We start from the raw sequence: 17,337 nt of genomic DNA, 5'->3' as shown, positions 1-17,337 counted from the left end.
GTCTGGAATGCCTGGAAAAGCAGTGGCTTGATTCCTGGAAGCAGCCTGACAAGTGGTTCAGAAAAGAAATACTTCAAACACGTGTCACAGTCATTCCCTATAAATTGCACTTGCAGGCTTTCAAAACCCACAGGTTTGTTTACTGCCAGATGTATCCTGTCTCTACTGGTTTATGCTGTTGAGTTTGACAGGAGAAAAAGCCATGAACTAAGAAAAGCAACATGGCAAGGCTGGAAGAGCTCCATACAGAAGATTCAACCACAAACTACCTAGGTTGCCTTCGTCCTTTTAATAATAAAAGGGAAAAAAATAACAGAGAGACATGAAAGAATAAACAGTAAAATGAACCATTGGCAATTTTTTTCTTTAATACAAACATTCAGCTCAGAGCAAAAGTAAAAATCAGCCTAGGCAAACCAAGACTATGAAGCAATATTTTTTATCTATTCACACAAGCTTTTTACTGTTGATCTGAATTTGCTTATGATGAAATTCCACTGGTTTTTAGAATGGATATATACAACTACTCATCACAAGAAAAAATTAGAATTAAATTAATGAAGATTCCTACTCAAAAGAAGTGATTACTCACTTTTGTCACCATAACCACCACAAAGTTCTTCTCATCTATCTTGTATTCTTTAAGAGCAGTTTCATCATTAAGGATTTTACCTGGGAAATTAAACAGGCAGAAATTAAGAAGCTGTTTAACAAATCAATAAATGATCTTGGGATTCCCTCAAGAAAACATGTTTTATGCAGATTACAAATAACTGTTAATTCAACGAAAAGCAGTGTGGCCATTAAGCTTTGGCAGCAGAGCTACAGTTTTCCTCATGTGATGTACAGAGTAGTGGATAGCTTGAGGGCTGCTGCCCTAAGTGTTGCAGATGCTTTAAAGCCATTTAAAATAAAAGCATGAAGTCTGGAAAGATTCACTGGAATCTGGAAAGATCTGTAACAAAGATACACGTAATACAGAGGAAAAGCATTAACAGACAAAAAGCTTAACCAAGTAACTTATGTCTGCTTACACAGTAAGGGAAATTCCTTTCTACTTATCTTCCATTTGCTCTTCAGATAAGAGCATTACCGGCAATAACAAGTGTGTGACCTTGCAACTTTAACAATTTGCAAGGCTAAAACATTAGAAAAAGCTAGAACCATTCCATAACTTGCCACCTGGACAGAAGGATGAAAAAGTTATCAGACAAACCCAGAAACTTCTGTTATACTACGACTTTTGATGTTTCCTACGCAGAGGTGGTACTGTGACAAAATAGATTTGCATCACTTCTACAAGAACTTAGGAACACAGTCAACCACACACTCTTTGCCTTTTCTTAGAATAAGCTGACTTAGAGATAGCACCACAAATCAGAAAAGCAAGTCTGTATTTCAGTGAGTTTTATAGCACTGATTTCTACTACAGAATTTTCAGGGAATATTTTACAATTTAAACTGATTAATTTTCTGAAGATGTGCCACAGACTACTTCCATTTCATAACCTCTCTGGTGGACTGCAACCAGAAGGACACATCCTGATGATTGCAGGGAAATCAAGCAACACATACACTTTATGGCACTCAGAACACAAACGACTGGTTCCACCAGTCTTGCAGGTCAAATATTCAAGGAAGTATTACACATAGTGCAGTAATAGCAATACCTGTAGCATCTGACTCAGAACCTACAAGGGTTTACTCACAATTTTTATAGGCACTTCAGGGAAGGCTTTAATGAATGTGTTTGCAATATAATATATATATACTTTATGAAAATATATATACAGACATCCTGTCTTCTCAGAACCCACCACTCTCAGGATTTCTAGAGCTCACCCTAATTCAGATGTCAACACAATGGACAATCAGAGCCCCTCTAATCAAAGTCAGCTGGGGGTATCACTTTGCTTTACCAAACTATGAAAATTCTACAGTTCATTTTAATAAAAGTAAAAATGTCATCAATATACCCTCGTATCTCTTGTCCAAGAAAAAGAAAAAAAAGAGAATCTGTCTTTGTATAATGTTATATTCTCAATCTTATTTCCTATATTTCCTACTGCTTGTGAGGGTTATTCAATGCTGCAGGTACATTCTGACTTCACAAAACACTCGAGTCATGTCACAGAATCTTATGCAATCTCTGATTTTTGCAATCACAGTAACACAATATTAAGACTGCCACGCAGTCACACACATTGCACAAAGCCTTCTGCCTGGTTCACATTTCTTGGTTGTGCATGAGACTTCCACGTTCATGCTCCTGGCATGCACTGCCCCCACTGAAGTACCAGGGACATAAAACTTGCTATGAGATGTGGTCCAGAGGAGCTATACAAACACAGAGACTCACAACTTCTCTCCCATCAGCATCTCTCCACTGTTAACAGTGGCTTTGGCTTATCACAAGTGAAAGAGACAACACTTGTTACACAGCAGTACATGACAAAAGTGAAAAGTCCACCAAAGCTTCTTTCAAACCCGGTTTTAGAGAAAAAAAAAACACCAGACGGGGTACTGGAATAGCACCAAAGTTCTGACATGAAGTAAGAACAAAAAAAATGGATTTCTGTATTAGCACCAGAATGAACAAGGCAAGTAAAATAAAGCTCAAATAAAGTTAATTTCATGTTTTTAACTGACATTAGCCTGCTTTTTGCTAGTACATAATGCACATTTCTAGTGACAGAGCTTAAAACTATTGAAAGTACCTTTGTACAGCAAGGATTTGGTGGTGGGTTTGTTTTGTCAATCCAAAAGAAATAATCTAGTTTTTGATTCTCTGTGGTATATACAGCAATGCTTCAGCTATACACAGTATAAATTGAAAAATAAAAGAATTAAACCAGAACAGCAGCTTTTACCTGCTTAAATCCTGAATTTTTGTAAAAAAAAAGCTATTTCTTCTTCACCCAGCATATCCCTAAGACATCATGTTACAAGAGAAAAGATGACACACATGCATTAAAACCTAAAAAATTCTAATTCAAAATCAAGAGTTCCCTTTGAGTTAATTTTTGTGTTAGTGAGGTTTTTTATCCTGTCTGTACTTCAGTTCTTAGAATTCTTAGAAGACTTAACATTCACATCCAAGTCAAACAACAACATAAAATAAAGCATGTTCAGATAAGTTATCTTCAGAATATTCATTACCTGCATAAATTAGTTTTTGGCCAGCTACTGGAAAGGCATCTTTCCCCCTTTCTGATTCAATCTTCTCTTTCAGTGCCTTCACCTAAAGCACAAAAACAGTCTTAATGAAAACAAAGTTCACAGTACAAACCTAATTAAGTATACTTCAAGTTTTAAATACTGAAGAGTAGTTTCAATCATGCCTTGATTATGTCAAGTTTATCAGCCTTCAGAATGTCACTGTAACCACTTTGCAGAGCAACATGCCCCTTTCCCAAATAGTCTCCTGTGCAGAATCAAATCAGCTAATTAATTCTTCCATGTGAAGTTATTTGTATGAGTGTACAACACAGTGAAAAAGTAAATTAAGAAATTTGGGGAGCAAAAATGTTTTCATCTCTTGACCCATTTGCCCTGTTCTTTCCCTGAATGCAGAGGATACAGCTGCTACAAACAGAGAGGAAGGTTTTCATCATCATAACCACTCTTCAGGGAATGCCTGGGTTGTTTTTTTTTTTTTTTTTTTTTTGTAAGATCACCATGACATCCAACCTTGAACTCCCCATATGCAAAGACTTGTGCAAAATGTTCAGAAGCTTATCTTACATAAATTGTTTTCAACTCCTTCCTCTCCACCACAATTTCTGGAGCTTCACACAGCAATTCTAAGCCTATACATTTACTTGCTTGCACTGATGCATCACCCACACTTTCACAGCACCAATAGCTCAAGTGGCCCTGCTAGTTGCTGTCATACATGAGAATGGTCTCAGTTCTCCAGGAAGGCTCTGTAATGCTACCCTGAGGAGGTAAAGCAAGCTCCTGTAAGAGCATTCCTGCACTGACACATCTGCAGTCATGTTTTAAGACAAACTACCTGCACACACAGTCAATTCTTCTTGCTTTTTTTGCAGACACTCCCAGCACAGAGAAAACAAAGACAACCAATCTGCTATGAGCTTATTACTACAAGCTAACACCACCTTCCAAAGGTTGGGTTTGGTTTTTTTTCCTGAACGTTCAAAAAATCTATTTCATAAAGCTCTTCAAGGATACAGAATGCAACATATTGCTTCCCTCTATGGTACTAAACAAAAATAGGGAGCCAGCTCTTTTTCCCCAGCAGATGAAGAAAGGATGCTTTTGGTATTTTGTACCATGCATGCCATCCCAGCACCTGCCAAATGCTTTGGAATTAGTCTCCAACCAGGCAGTTGCTCTCCCACAGCAAAACTGAGAGCAGCTCACTGCCACCCATAAGTCCTGAGGATAATCAAACTTGACAGTAGTTTGCTGAAATAATCAGCATTCTCACGCACTTACTTTACAACAATCTGTCCCATCCTTGGATTTACATTTATTTTTAAAGCATATTTTCTTGAAAATTAAAAATATGAGCTTGTTAATTCCTCCCCAGTTTTAAGGATGGAAGTGACTCACGCTGCTACTGAACAATCTCCTTCACCACAGATAAGCCATCAAGGATTTTTTCCCTAAACTTTAATAATGTCTAATACTTCACATAACTTCAGTTAAAGTCCTGCATGCACTAGGGCAAATCCCTTGAATCATGTTAAAAGCCTGTTATGTGTGCAAATGTCTACTTTTTAACACTCTCCTTATGTATTCTTATGCTCTTATACCAATCACTTAAAGATAATGACTCCAGACTACTTCTTTTATACCCAGGTACCAGGTTTGCCATAGATTTGTAAGAAATATTGCAATGTGACTAACGTGCATAATCTATTTTCAGGGAGAAAATTAAAGTTTGTTTCATGTCCACTGCATAAATCAAGGTACTGGCTTCAAATGTCTAGTTAGTCTCCTTTGTTTTCTATTGTTTTATTCCAGACAACAGTCTTTTTCCCACAGAGAACAAAACCAAGATGTGTTCTTTCAAACATAAATGTTTGAACAGCAAACAGTCCAGGTCAGGATACACTGAATACACACGTTGATTTACTACACAATAATTGGATCCATGAAAAGGAGTTAAGATATTTACTGTAGGAGGATCCAACAATTTATTTGCCTTTGCTGACCACCTGCATGTAGCATTTCCCCTTGTTATTACTGTGCTGTGATTGATGTACTGCAAGCGACCTGAGGCACTGCCCTCTTCCAAAACCTCCCAAAACATCCCCCCTTCCTTAAAGTCTGCAACAAACAGGACTATGCTTTCATCCCTCTGGCAGGTGGCATTCATCTCCAGACATAGGCAAACTTCCATTTACACCATAGAGCCAAGGGAAATGAGAAAAAAAAAAAATTTCTGGGAATCTGTTCCAGTGTTTCACCATCCTCACTGTACAAAATTCCTTCCTTACATCTACTCTTAACAGGCCTGCTAAGAAGTCTGTTCCCATCTTTCTTATAAAGAACCTTCTGTTTGGCACTGGCAGGTTCTCCAAGATCTCCCCAGAGCCTTCCCTTCTCCAGCCCGGACAAGCACAGCTCTCTCAGCCTGTCTCCATAGAAGAGGTGTTCCACCCTCTGAAGACCTTCATGGCCTCCTCTGGACCTAAAGGTCCACATCCTTCATGTGCTGAGCACCACCAAGAGCACACAGTCCCATAATATCCCACAGGATTACACCTAGGAAAACTAACTCAGCACCCACGGGCAGTTTTAGCCTTGTTGGATATTCAGGTGGCTGTGCTTCAGCTGTACAGGCCCCTTCCACAACCCAAAAACCCTCTCTGCATACTAATACTGACATAATTTTTATTATTGTGGTGGTCTAGGTCAGGACAGACTAAAGACATGTGCTAATTACTATGCAGTAACTGAATCCACGTGAAGGAGTTTGGTATTTATTGCCTCAGAGAAATGGTTATCAATGCAAATAACACCATGAGGTTACAGAACCACAGTGGTTCTGAACATAAAAACAGACTAGAGATTTTCTCCTAGAGAACAGATATAATCTTTGGCTAAAGCTTGCCAATACAGGGGCCACCATTAACTTCTTAATTCTTGAAAAGACTGGAAATCCTGAGGAGAAAAGTCTGTTACAGTTTTCAGTGCTGGTCTTTATTCTCTGCCTGTATTCTTGCCACATGCATCAATCAGTTTAAGAACAGATTATATCCTAAATTACTTCTGTTCTCTGGCTGACAGCTTACAGAAATCTAAAAGAAATTTAAGCTTAACATAACTGAGCCAATTTACAGTATTTTGCCATCTATGCCCAGGGACACTGCCATTTGCAAAGGGGAAGATCATTTACATGGGTCTCTCATTTAAATGGACATTCACTCTACTGTGAACTTTTGCCATCCAAAGATACTCAATATCTTATGGTGACTGACAGTACTCTACCATGGGCTCCTAATCACAAATTTAAAATTCTGTCATGTCATTCAAGTTGCTCCTTTAAAACTGAAAATACCATCAAATAGTCAAGTAATTTCAAGATTACATTCAAAAACATTTCAGAGCATTGCTTAACTGCTTTATAAAGAACAGTGATTTAGATAAGGGAATCTGTCCTGTCTCAAATGAATACAATTAACTGATTGGATCACAACTATTCAAAGGAACAAACAAAAGGACTTAAACCAACTCTTAACTACTAGAGCCTGAACCTGCAAGAAAATACAGTCAGCTGCAGACTTCATCATTCTCCTATTAGAGACAGGTTCAAGAAAACACTCGGGCTAAAATAATGCTTTCCTATCTTCTGGCTTTCATCACTGCCTAGCCTAGGAGGCCAGAAACACATCATTTGCAGAGGATACAATACTAATTCTCAGGGAAAAAAGAAAGGAATAGATAAGATCAGATACATCAATTTTAGCAGTAACATTCCAGTGGCAGAGAATTTCCCCTTGCAGTTCCAACTGGAGTGATTAAAGGCATAGTGAGAAATAACTGTGCCATTAATTCTGCTAAGAGAGGAAAATGCGTAACGGTGCAGCAACCTGTATGTCAGACAGTAGTATGATCCACTTTAATTTAGATTTAAACTATAGATGCCCCATTTTCAAGGAGGAATTAAAAAACAGAGAGAAAGAGAGAGAGAGAGGCCCTCTCAATGCTTTTCAGAAAATACAACTGCATCTTCCAGCTGCTGGTGCAGTGAAAGGCTGAAAAAAGTAACATCCTAAACTTTGCCTCTAGCAAATTAGGTTGCTGAGAACCTAACTCCAGCACCACCATTGGTTATTAAGTGAAAATTAATTTTGGGGAAGCACACCCAGCACACTGATCCATCAAACTGAGAAATAATTCATAGATTATGATTTATTTTACTCATAAATACAGATCCATAAACCAAACCTTCAGGCTTTGTAGCTTTAGTCAACCTGATTAGGGTTCAAAATGTATTTCAGACCTCACCAAATCCCATTTTTCCTCTACGCTTATAAAATTTCACAGCACAATAAACAGAGCCTCTACTTCATGGCAATAACTTTAAGAATGAGCATCAATTCATCTACAAACACTTTACCCAGAAGATTCAGAAACAGCACACTTACAAGCCAAGATGACTTTCTTCTGTCCCCCTACGAACTCAGAGGTGAAACTCTCCCTACTACTCAGAAACTGAACGCAACGTCCCCGAGAATCCATTATGCCCTGCAATCTGTTTAATAAAGAGCTAGAGCTGACTGACTCCTAACTGAAAAACTGAGGTCTTCCAAAGAAATACCAGTCATCAACTGCATCTAAAAATGGGTTTCTTCATGAAATCACCAGTGCTGAGTTTCCCAGTTGCTCTTTGCAGTCACTTTTTGCCAGCTAAGCAAGCAGGGCATGCTGGGTTCCACCCAGGCAAGCAGCTCCCATTGATCACACACCCTCCCCCCTTCCCTCTCACACACCGATTTTCATTTCTCCCACCTCATTTAAATGCTAACACAGAAGAGGCAAGAATCATCAGTTTATTCAGAGACTCATTTCATAAATCCTAATGAAAGGGTGAACAGTGTACTTTCATCAGTTTTAATGTATAATTACACGGGCAAGACAAATTGCTGAATTTCTTGAGATGTTGGGAGAAACTGAATATAAAGCTGGAATGGATCTCTTTTGACATCAAGCCACAAACCCATCTTCCACACCATGATCTCCATCAGGAATCTGATGCACCCACAGACAAGGTTGCCTGCTACCTCTACCACGAGGCTGCTACAAAGTTTACTCTGATATTGGAAGTCTTTTGCTAGATTCCACCCCAAGTTAACTCATAGACTATTAATACTGATTTGTTCTTGTCGTGATGATATCATTCAAGCATGAGTAGCCTTCCCACATCCACTGATGCTTGCCAGTGTAAAACATTTACATAATTTCACCAAAACTTTGAGCTAAACCAAGCAGGTCTATTTAGTTTCATGTCAGAGTCACAGTTTTCCACAGGCTCCAGGCACCTCTTTCCAAAGGTAGAAATTCACTGTCCTTGGGAACAGGTGGCCAGCACACTTGAAGAAGAGCATCACTACTCTCCCTGGATGTTTCGGGATCTATGATCTTCAGGGCTTCACCTTTTAATGAACCAAATTACAATTAATCCATGCTGCTCATTTGAGAGCTGTTTACCAAAGTCTGACCCTCAATTAGGCAGACCAATAGGTACCAATATTCAACCTTGTGTTTTTCAGTGACATCATGCTTCTGTTAATTTGTAATCAAATTCTCATCAAATGAATTGAAGAACTGTGAAGAGACCAACTCTGAAAGAACCTCACTGCCAACCTAGCTCTGCTGAACTGCTTCTCTTGGAGAACAAATGCTGCTCAGAGGGTTTGTTTTCAAATCTGCATTATAATTCTGTACCACTCTTCATCTTTTCTGTAGCAAGCTAACGTGTTTCTCCCAGGCTTTGAGAAAAGTCATAGTTAGACAAGGACAAAAGATTTTGCTCCAAAGGGCTTGCTCTTTTCCTCCTCCCTGAGGGAGGGCATCATAGTCCGAAAAATTGTTTAGAATTTAAGCTTAATATTCCTGAATTTTCTCCTCCTACTGCCCTTGCAAATATATTTACCACATGCTATACTGCTACATAGATACTGCTCAAAGTCAGGCGAGGACAATGCAGCTGTATCAGACAATAAACCTGCTAATGAAGCAACAAAATGACCAGTGCAACAGGTTTTACTACCCTTAATCAAACTCCATGATCAGCAACTGATTAATGACAAATACTGTGCCTACTACTGAAAACACGAAGAGGATAAGAAATTACCAAGCTCGTAAGTCAATGCTTTACAGTTCTTTTTCTGGTAAGAATCTATTTGGTTCCAGCTACTTCTTTCTACAAATCATAAAAGCAGGCTTTTCGGGCACAAAACTCCATTTACAGTGTTCTCTTATATTTTCTTTCTAAACAGGACAGTCATATTTAGTCAGAAGGCAATAATAATGGTGGTTACATGAAAAGATCACTGCCCTATTTCAGGCCTCAAAGGCATAACAGATACAGTAATTGGGAAGAACCACAGGAGAGGAAGAGCCTTGTGAATCCAGTCAGGCTTATGAGCTTAGTAAGTGCCTGGGAAAAAAAAAAAAAAAAAACAGTTGTACTCAAATAAACAAGGCATCTAGAATTACTCCAGCATTTAAAAACAGACAGGATAAAGCATTCATATGCTCCTTTATTTACTGCTGCTGAAGTTCGCATACAAAGAAAGAAGCAGCATCCTCTGAAGAAAAATAATCTGGAATTGTCAAGGTAAAAATCCAAATTTTGCCCTGAAATTTACTTTCTCTGCAATTACCTCTACCTTTCTATTTTCCTCTACAAAATTGAGCTCATCTACACACAAGTGAAATTTTTAAGTCTAGTAATCATTATGCACTGACCAGAGATCAAGAGAAATCATTTCTGATTTCAAAGCTGGCCTCCAGGCCTCCACACACTTCTGCCCTGCATTTCAAAATTGATGTATGCCCTGTCTGAAAGAGGAGACACTGGGGCCAGTTCTCTGATGCAAAAAGGTGACTAAAAGCAGCTTTGTACTAACAGAGGAACACAAATGTCAACCTAAAGCAGAGCTTCCAGCTATCTGCAGCTTGAAGAAAAATAGCAAGATGGACAGTCCTGCCTCTGAAGCCACAAAGGCTTGTTTTAGGAAGAAAGCTTACATTCTGAGTGGTGACTCTTGCACGGTCTTGTTGATTAGCACAAAAAAAAAAAAAATCCTCCTGAAGATTTGGGCACACAGTTTTTACAATAGGCATATTCCCCACAAGCCAATTTACAAGTATAAAAGTGACCACAGTTGTTTGAGTATGAAGAAAACTGACAAGCCACTTCGATCAATGTTAAAAAGACACCTAAAAAAAAAACCCCTTTTCCAACACTGCATGCCTCTGACACAAAAACACAGGGAAAGACAAGGAGGGGGAGAACCAGAGCCGGTGTGCAGACAACGCTCTGTGTGCTCACAGCCGCGGCAAGCCCTTCCCTCTCCTTTTCCCGTTCCTTTGGTGCTCCCTGCAGGGCAGCACGCAGAGGGACAGCCACCCTCACAGGCTCTAGGTAAGACATGCTGCACATCACCACGTCCTGAGAAACACAGGGAGATTTGTTCCACTGAGCCCACTCCACCCACGGGAACCTTGACCAAAGACACAAACCTTGGTAGGAGAAAACATTGCCAGCCGTACCCCTCGGCGCTTAAAGTTTACACCCCCCTACCTCACACCTACAGATAACCTTTTCTGTGTTTCAGGAATTCAAAGAAAATGTTTTCGAAAGGTTTGTCAGTAAATACAGATATTCACACACAAGGGCAGCAATGGGACTCCAGCCAGCAGCAGGATCATCTGCTCATATTTATTATTCTTAATTAAAACATACTCTCCTTATTCACCAGCTTTCAAAGGGAACACCTTCCAGCCTGTTGTTATCCATGTCAAGGACAGATACCCTATGCTTTCCAGTCATAACTGCAAAACAGACCTTAAATATATGTATAGAACCATCTTTAAGTGTGTACAATCTCTATATTTAACTTCTCAGTGTACTGGCCACCTTGGGAAGTTTAGATTTTGAGAAATACAGCACATAACACTGCCAAATTATTAAAAGTACAAAGCTAACTTTTCTTTGCTGACAGCTAACCTAGATAAGAACATCCTCAATAAAGTAGTTGAAAAAATATGGGCAGAGCCATAGCATTTGAAAAATGGGCAACATGCAAAAACATATTCCAATATGAATAAAATAATTTTAGTTGTATTAAGTAATTTATGCTATCTTATCCTTTCCCTTATTAAATTTTAAAAAAATGTGTCATCCTGCCCAAAGTTCTTTGGAAATTTTATTTAAAACACTCACTAGAATTTCAGGAAAATATTCCTGTACTTGTGAAAGCTTAGCCTTCTTCAGCCAAGAATCAGAACAACCTCCTTTCTTGAAAATCCTAAGTCTAATCAGGAAAAAGAAAAGGACTATCCACCAAAGAAAAGAAGTAGCAAAAAGCCCCTAGAGAGTTAATTAAACAATCATAAATTGTAACAGACCAAAACTCCAAAATGCTATAGTCTGTGAAGAAGATATGAAAACAATGGGGGAGAAATGGAGCTCTACTCTAGTGATCTCTGAAGTTACAATTTTGCAGAGTCATGTATCAAACCACAAGCAGCAAGTACAAGCCCTTCAAACTCACACTTCCTCTGCCTGTGCAAGCACACACACACACACAATAATAAAATGCTAAAGAGAGGCAAGAACAACGAAACAATCCTCCAGAAGAGGAGAAAGATACCTACTGTACAACCCAAAGAGTAATTTAAAAAAAGAATACCAAGACCTGAAAAACATCTTTAACCTGGAAGGGTACCTCTGGATTTTGAACTGAGCACTTTCCTCTAACCATAAAATGATGAAACTCCCAGGGAAATAGAAAAACAACCCTCTTACCCACAACTGCTGTAGGATTAACTGAAACACATGTAGGAAGGAGGTTTTTAAGGGCTTGTTCACGCTCATTCACAAGTTACAAGCCCAGGAACCAGCTTTCACCATTTCACTCAGCAGCAGCCCGATTTTTTTTCCAGAACTGCTACAAAGTTAATTCTTCTGACACAGTAACGTTAGCGTCCCGAAACCTCCACATAAAGCGCACACATGCTAAGGACACACCAGAACACGGCAGAAGCCCGGACTTCCACAGCTGAGCGTTCTGCTGACACGGTGTTAAACAAGCTGGCTTTGCCTGGGTGTTCAAGGGCTGTGGGGGAACAGCGAAATGTGAAAGCCCATATTGTGTGACACACAGGCTGCAGCCAAAAGACTGCTGACATCCTGAATATTCCTTGCACTTCTCTGCATTTTGACAATCAGGTTTTTAGGTTAACAGCGCAGGGGGAGCTGAAAACAAAACGGGACAGACTTAAACTTTTGCCACTCTCCAAGTTAAGAACGTCTGTTGGAGATTTTTAAAACCCTGCTTCGTGTCTACACAGTGGTAACTACAAGAGAAGTGCCACATTTAAAACCCTACAGTGTCACCTCAGACAAGAGATGTGGCCACACAGGGCTGCACCAGTGTCAGACAGCGCTTATTATTTGCTCCTAACACAATGTTTAACATGTTTACTTTCTCACAGAGAGCCAACAAAAAGAAGCAGCAGCTTGTGCAGATGGATACATGCTTTCGTTTACCCTGGTTAAATCGAAATGCTCAAGCCCTGAGTGGCCCCACTTGGAACACCACAAGGGGGTAAATCCACCCCTGTGCGGAGCTTGATGGACCCATAACAAAACTTAAGGGAAAAACAACCAGGTTTGCAAAAATTCAATTTGATAACAGGCCTTCCCCAATAATAGGGCCTGAGGCTAAATATTTTCATCCTCTTTAGTCAGTCAGGGTACCTGAGAGTATCTTTGCCAAGCAAGGTAATAGCTTCAAGCAGAGTTTTCACTCACTCAAAATACTCACTTGGCCAAAGTTTTAAAACACAACCAAACCAAAACTAGTCACACTACTGAAGGAAAGTTTAAAATTCGACTGTGTATTTAATAGGGGACAAAAAAAAAAGACCAGTTGCTTGTGCACAGAGCTAATTAGCAAGGCTAATGAGTTATTGGGAAGTATGTTGCTTCAAATTATTACTGGAGGTTGGTTTAAATATTCCTATCAACGACAGCTCTCAGTTACAAGCATTAAACCTTGCTGCCTTGCACAGTAACATCAAGTCTCTCCTGATTAAACTGGGTACTGAGAGTAAGGGGAGAAATTGCTAGGAGCACAAAAGCAATTTTACAGAACCAGAACCCAGCTTTGGAGCAACAGGTTTCCTGTGCCTATCGCAACTACATGAATTTTGGCCTTGTCACAGCACAGGGCAGAAATCCAAGTAAACAAGCCTACCTCTGAGAAACACACACATGGTCCAAAGACTAAAAGTAATGTTTCCCAAACTCCATGAAACACGTTTCAAGGTCCCAGGAAATTAATCTAAGAAACCAGTGTGCTTTCAGCTAAAATCCGTGTATTCCAAAAAAAATCTGACTGAGAACTTCAAAGCACACACTTGTGAGGCGCTTCCTCAACATAGCCTATTTCAAAGTGTTTTCTGATTTTAAGACTCAGTTTGTAAGTGAAGGCTCAAAGCTGAACTTCTCTTTACTAAGTTCTATGATTTTTAGTATTTCCAACAGTTATTTTCTTTGTAATTGTCTAAGAAGTGTGCCACAGAAATTTAAACACATTTTTCACCTCTACAGCTAATACAATAAAATCAAGTCTCTATCCTGTCCTTTTTAAAACAAAGTTCCCCTCAAATTTTACCAGATTTCTTCTGTCTTATCACTCATTCCTGGCCAAAAGCTGAAATTACGCTCATGAGGAACATTTTTATTTTGAGCTACTGTAGCAGCTACATTTATAAACAGAGGGTGCAGTCGCATTTTCCCACAATCCAACTTCCAGTCATTGCATTCTGCTGTCTCATAAACTGGTGAGGGCTTTGACTGGCAACATTCCTTCAGTCCTCTCCTTGAATTTACTTCCCAGGACCTTACTGAATGCAGAGAGCAAGAGGGGGAAAAAAAGAAAGGAAAAAAAAAAAAGAAAAGAGAGTTTTCTCAGTAACAGCAAAGACTTATGTTTTAAACATTTGAAGGTTTCTGAGCCCTGCTTCTCCTAGGGCATTTGCCATGTCCCTCAGTCACAATGGTAACCCAAACGAGCTCTTAGTCCAACTTTGAACTATCATCCTTTATTTTCTTATGAGGGAAGAGGGTGAACCAAGAGCCTTTATAAAAGCAGATACAATGCCCCATAGTATCTAGAGCTTCACTGCCCACCTGTCACAGGAAAGGTGGCTGGAAAGGAAAGCTGCCAGCCTCCCCAGATCTTTCAAACCAAGGCCACAAGTGTGTCTGGACTTGGCTATCAAAACAACCACCTCTGCTCAGGCAAGTGACAAGGCAACTTCCAACCCTGCCAACTCGCTTAGGGCCCTTCCTACTGCCTTTCCCCGAGGATTTTCCAGCGGGCTCCTGTGTGCACCTGGAAGCAAAACACGCCTCCTCCTCGCTCACAGCATCCAAAGGCGCTGGGCAGGGGGAAGGAGGCTGCCGTGAACCCCATCACACTCCCCAGCACCGAGGTCAGCAGAGTCTCTGCTGCGCTCCCTCCCCTCCTAAGTGCACACTGATTAATCACTGCAGCTCGCCCCGTGTGGCCACACAATAAAACCTCCACACACCTGCCCGGGCACACTGTGATGCACCTGGCAGCAAACCCCAGAATCACGCTCCTGCCCCGGCAGAAAAGCCCCACAACCCTCCCAGCCTTTCCCTTGTAGGAATCCATGGAAGGATGGGAAAGTCCACCACGTTTTCCTTCTGCTGGACCCCCAGCCCCACCCCGGCAGAGGGATGCTCCCGCAATATCCCCTCTCCCAGTGCTCCCATTATAAAACTGCGCCCCACTGACTGCTAACCCACGGTACCCCGCTTCCCGAAAGGAGAAACTTTCCTTTCCTACAGAGCTCCTCTCCTTCCCAGGACTACGTGAGATATTTATTCCCCCTCCCACCTCCGGGGCGTTCTCCTCAAAAACAAGGGGGGGAAAAAGTCCTTCCGCCGGAGGTCTGGCCACGGCAGCCCCTTTCCTTCGGCGATGGGAAGTCACTCCTACCCACCAGCATCCCGAGGAAAAGGGGATCCCTCATCACCCCCCTCCCCGCGGCCCTAAATCCCCCAAAATCATCCAGGGCGGACACCGCACCACCCACGCGGCCCTGACCCCTCACTGAATCTCCTGCCACTTCCACAGGAGGAGTCCGTCCCTCCTTTTTCCTGGGGGGCGAGGGCACAGATCCCCGCATCCCTGTCCACGGCCGCGTCCCGGGAATGGTGGTTCGGGTGGGGGAGGGAAATGGCGGGGGTGGGGAGGGAGCCCGGGAATGGCCGCACCGTCTCCTCGGGGTCGATGTCGATGCGGAAGGTCTGCTGCTGCAGCGTCTTCAGCGTGATCTGCATGGCGGCGGGTACGTGCCGCTCTCCGGCCGCCCTCGTCCCTTCCCCGGGAAGAGGTGGCGGGGAAGAGGCCGGGAAAGGGAGGAGGAGGAGGGAGGCGGCGCCGGGCTCGGCGGGAGGGCGGGACGCGCATGCGCCGCCTGAGGCGCCCGGCACGGCGCAGGCGCGGGCGCGCTTGAGGGCGGGGAGAGCGGGAGGTGGGGCGCGGGCAGAGTCGCAGAAATACGAAAATATATATTTATATATAGCGAGAGAGAGAAGGAACAGAGCGATTGCAGCGGAAAAGGTCTGCGAGTCCGGCCTGTGAGCGGACAGCAGCGTGTCAGCCCGGCCGTGGCACTGAGTGATGAGTCCAGTCGTTGCTTTGAGCACCTCCGGGGCAGTGACTCTGCAGTCTCCCTGGGCATCCCGTTCCAATGCCTAGTCACGCTTTCTGTGAAGAAATTTTTCCTAATACCCAGCTAAATCTCCCCTAGACCGGCCAGGAGAGATTACTCCATCATCTCCACTGGGCAGCCTGTGATTTTTTGCTTTTCACCATTTCTGTGAAAAATTTCTTCCTAATACCCAAATTTACCGCCCCCCTGGCCCAGCCTCAGGCCGTTCCCTCCGCTCCCGTCCCTGTTCTCTGGGAGCACAGCCCGACCCCCCCGGCTGTGCCCTCCTGGCAGGAGCCGTGCAGAGCCACAAGGGCCCCCTGAGCCTCCTTTGCTCCAGGCTGAGCCCCTGCCCAGCTCCCTCAGCCTCTCCTGGGGCTCCATTCCCTTCCCCAGCTTTCCTTCCCTGGACACACTCCAGCCTCTCTATGTCCTTCTGGAAATGAGTGGCACAGGACACACCACTTGTGAGTTGTTACACAAGTTTATCAATACACTCTTGCGGGTTTGTAGCACCTCAGTTCTGTCAGTGCTGGTTTTGTGGAATATAAAAGACCCTCTAATCCCAACCCCTCTGCCATGGGCAGGGATACCTCCCACTAAACCAGATTGCTCAAGGTTGCTTTATCCAACCTGTCCCTTGAACACCACCAGGTGTTGGGGCATCCACAGCCTCCCCCAGGTAACCTGTTCCAGTGTCTCACCATCCTCACAGTAAAGAATTTCTTCCCTATATCCAACCTAAATTGTGGATAAATAGGGGTGATTCCCCTAAAAAGGGGAGATGCCCTAAATCTCCCCCCTTTCAGTTTGTACCTATCCCTCCTTGTCCTACCACTACCCTTCCCAACAAAGTCTCCCTCTCTGGCTTCCCTGTAGGCTCCTTCAGATACTGGAAACTTCTCCAGAGTGAACAGCCCCAACTTTCTCAACCTGACTTCACAGGGAAGCTTCTCCTGATGAACTTGGTGGCCTCCTCTGGACTTGCTCCAGCATTTCCATGTCCTTCTAACATCGAGGACCAAGACCTGGATGCAGCACTGCAGGTGAGGGTCTCACAGGAGGAGGAGAGAGGCAGAATTGCCTCCTTTGACCTGCTGCCCGCTCTGCTTTGGGTGCAGCCCAGAATTCATTTGGCTTTCTGGGCTGTGAGTGCACGCTGCTGGCTCATGGTGAGTTTAGTAGTTTGCAGTTCAGTGTTTGAGTAGTTGGTGCGTGCCTTTGATGAGTTATTAACCTGTGTTTGCCCTGGTGCTCCTTTGGTAATATAGGGGGAGAGCTGCCACAAATAAACTTTAAAGTTGAGCCAGCTGTGTTGGTTAAAGAGATCCCTTTCCCCTGCACCTTGTAACCTCTTCCATCTGCAGGTGTGGGATC

At 42.5% G+C, this 17,337-nt stretch overlaps 1 protein-coding gene across 1 annotated transcript in view; it reads right to left on the bottom strand.

Annotated features, from left to right (window-relative positions):
• Positions 1 to 15,684, bottom strand: part of RAD23B (RAD23 homolog B, nucleotide excision repair protein) — a 35,672-nt gene extending 19,988 nt beyond the window's left edge. Inside the window, exons 1-3 of the mRNA XM_036402888.2 lie at positions 15,521 to 15,684; positions 3,160 to 3,241; positions 593 to 672 (exon numbers count right to left, since the gene is read on the bottom strand). Coding sequence (XP_036258781.1) covers positions 593 to 672; positions 3,160 to 3,241; positions 15,521 to 15,586 — 228 coding nt within the window. The 5' untranslated portion in view covers positions 15,587 to 15,684. The remainder of the gene's footprint in view (positions 1 to 592; positions 673 to 3,159; positions 3,242 to 15,520) is intronic.
• Between the last annotated feature and the right edge of the window lie 1,653 nt (positions 15,685 to 17,337).

This window comes from Molothrus ater, chromosome Z (genome assembly GCF_012460135.2).
Source record: "Molothrus ater isolate BHLD 08-10-18 breed brown headed cowbird chromosome Z, BPBGC_Mater_1.1, whole genome shotgun sequence".
Taxonomy (NCBI): domain Eukaryota; kingdom Metazoa; phylum Chordata; class Aves; order Passeriformes; family Icteridae; genus Molothrus; species Molothrus ater.
The sequence above is the reverse complement of the archived record's forward strand: the minus strand, read 5'-3'. Positions and strand labels throughout refer to the sequence as shown.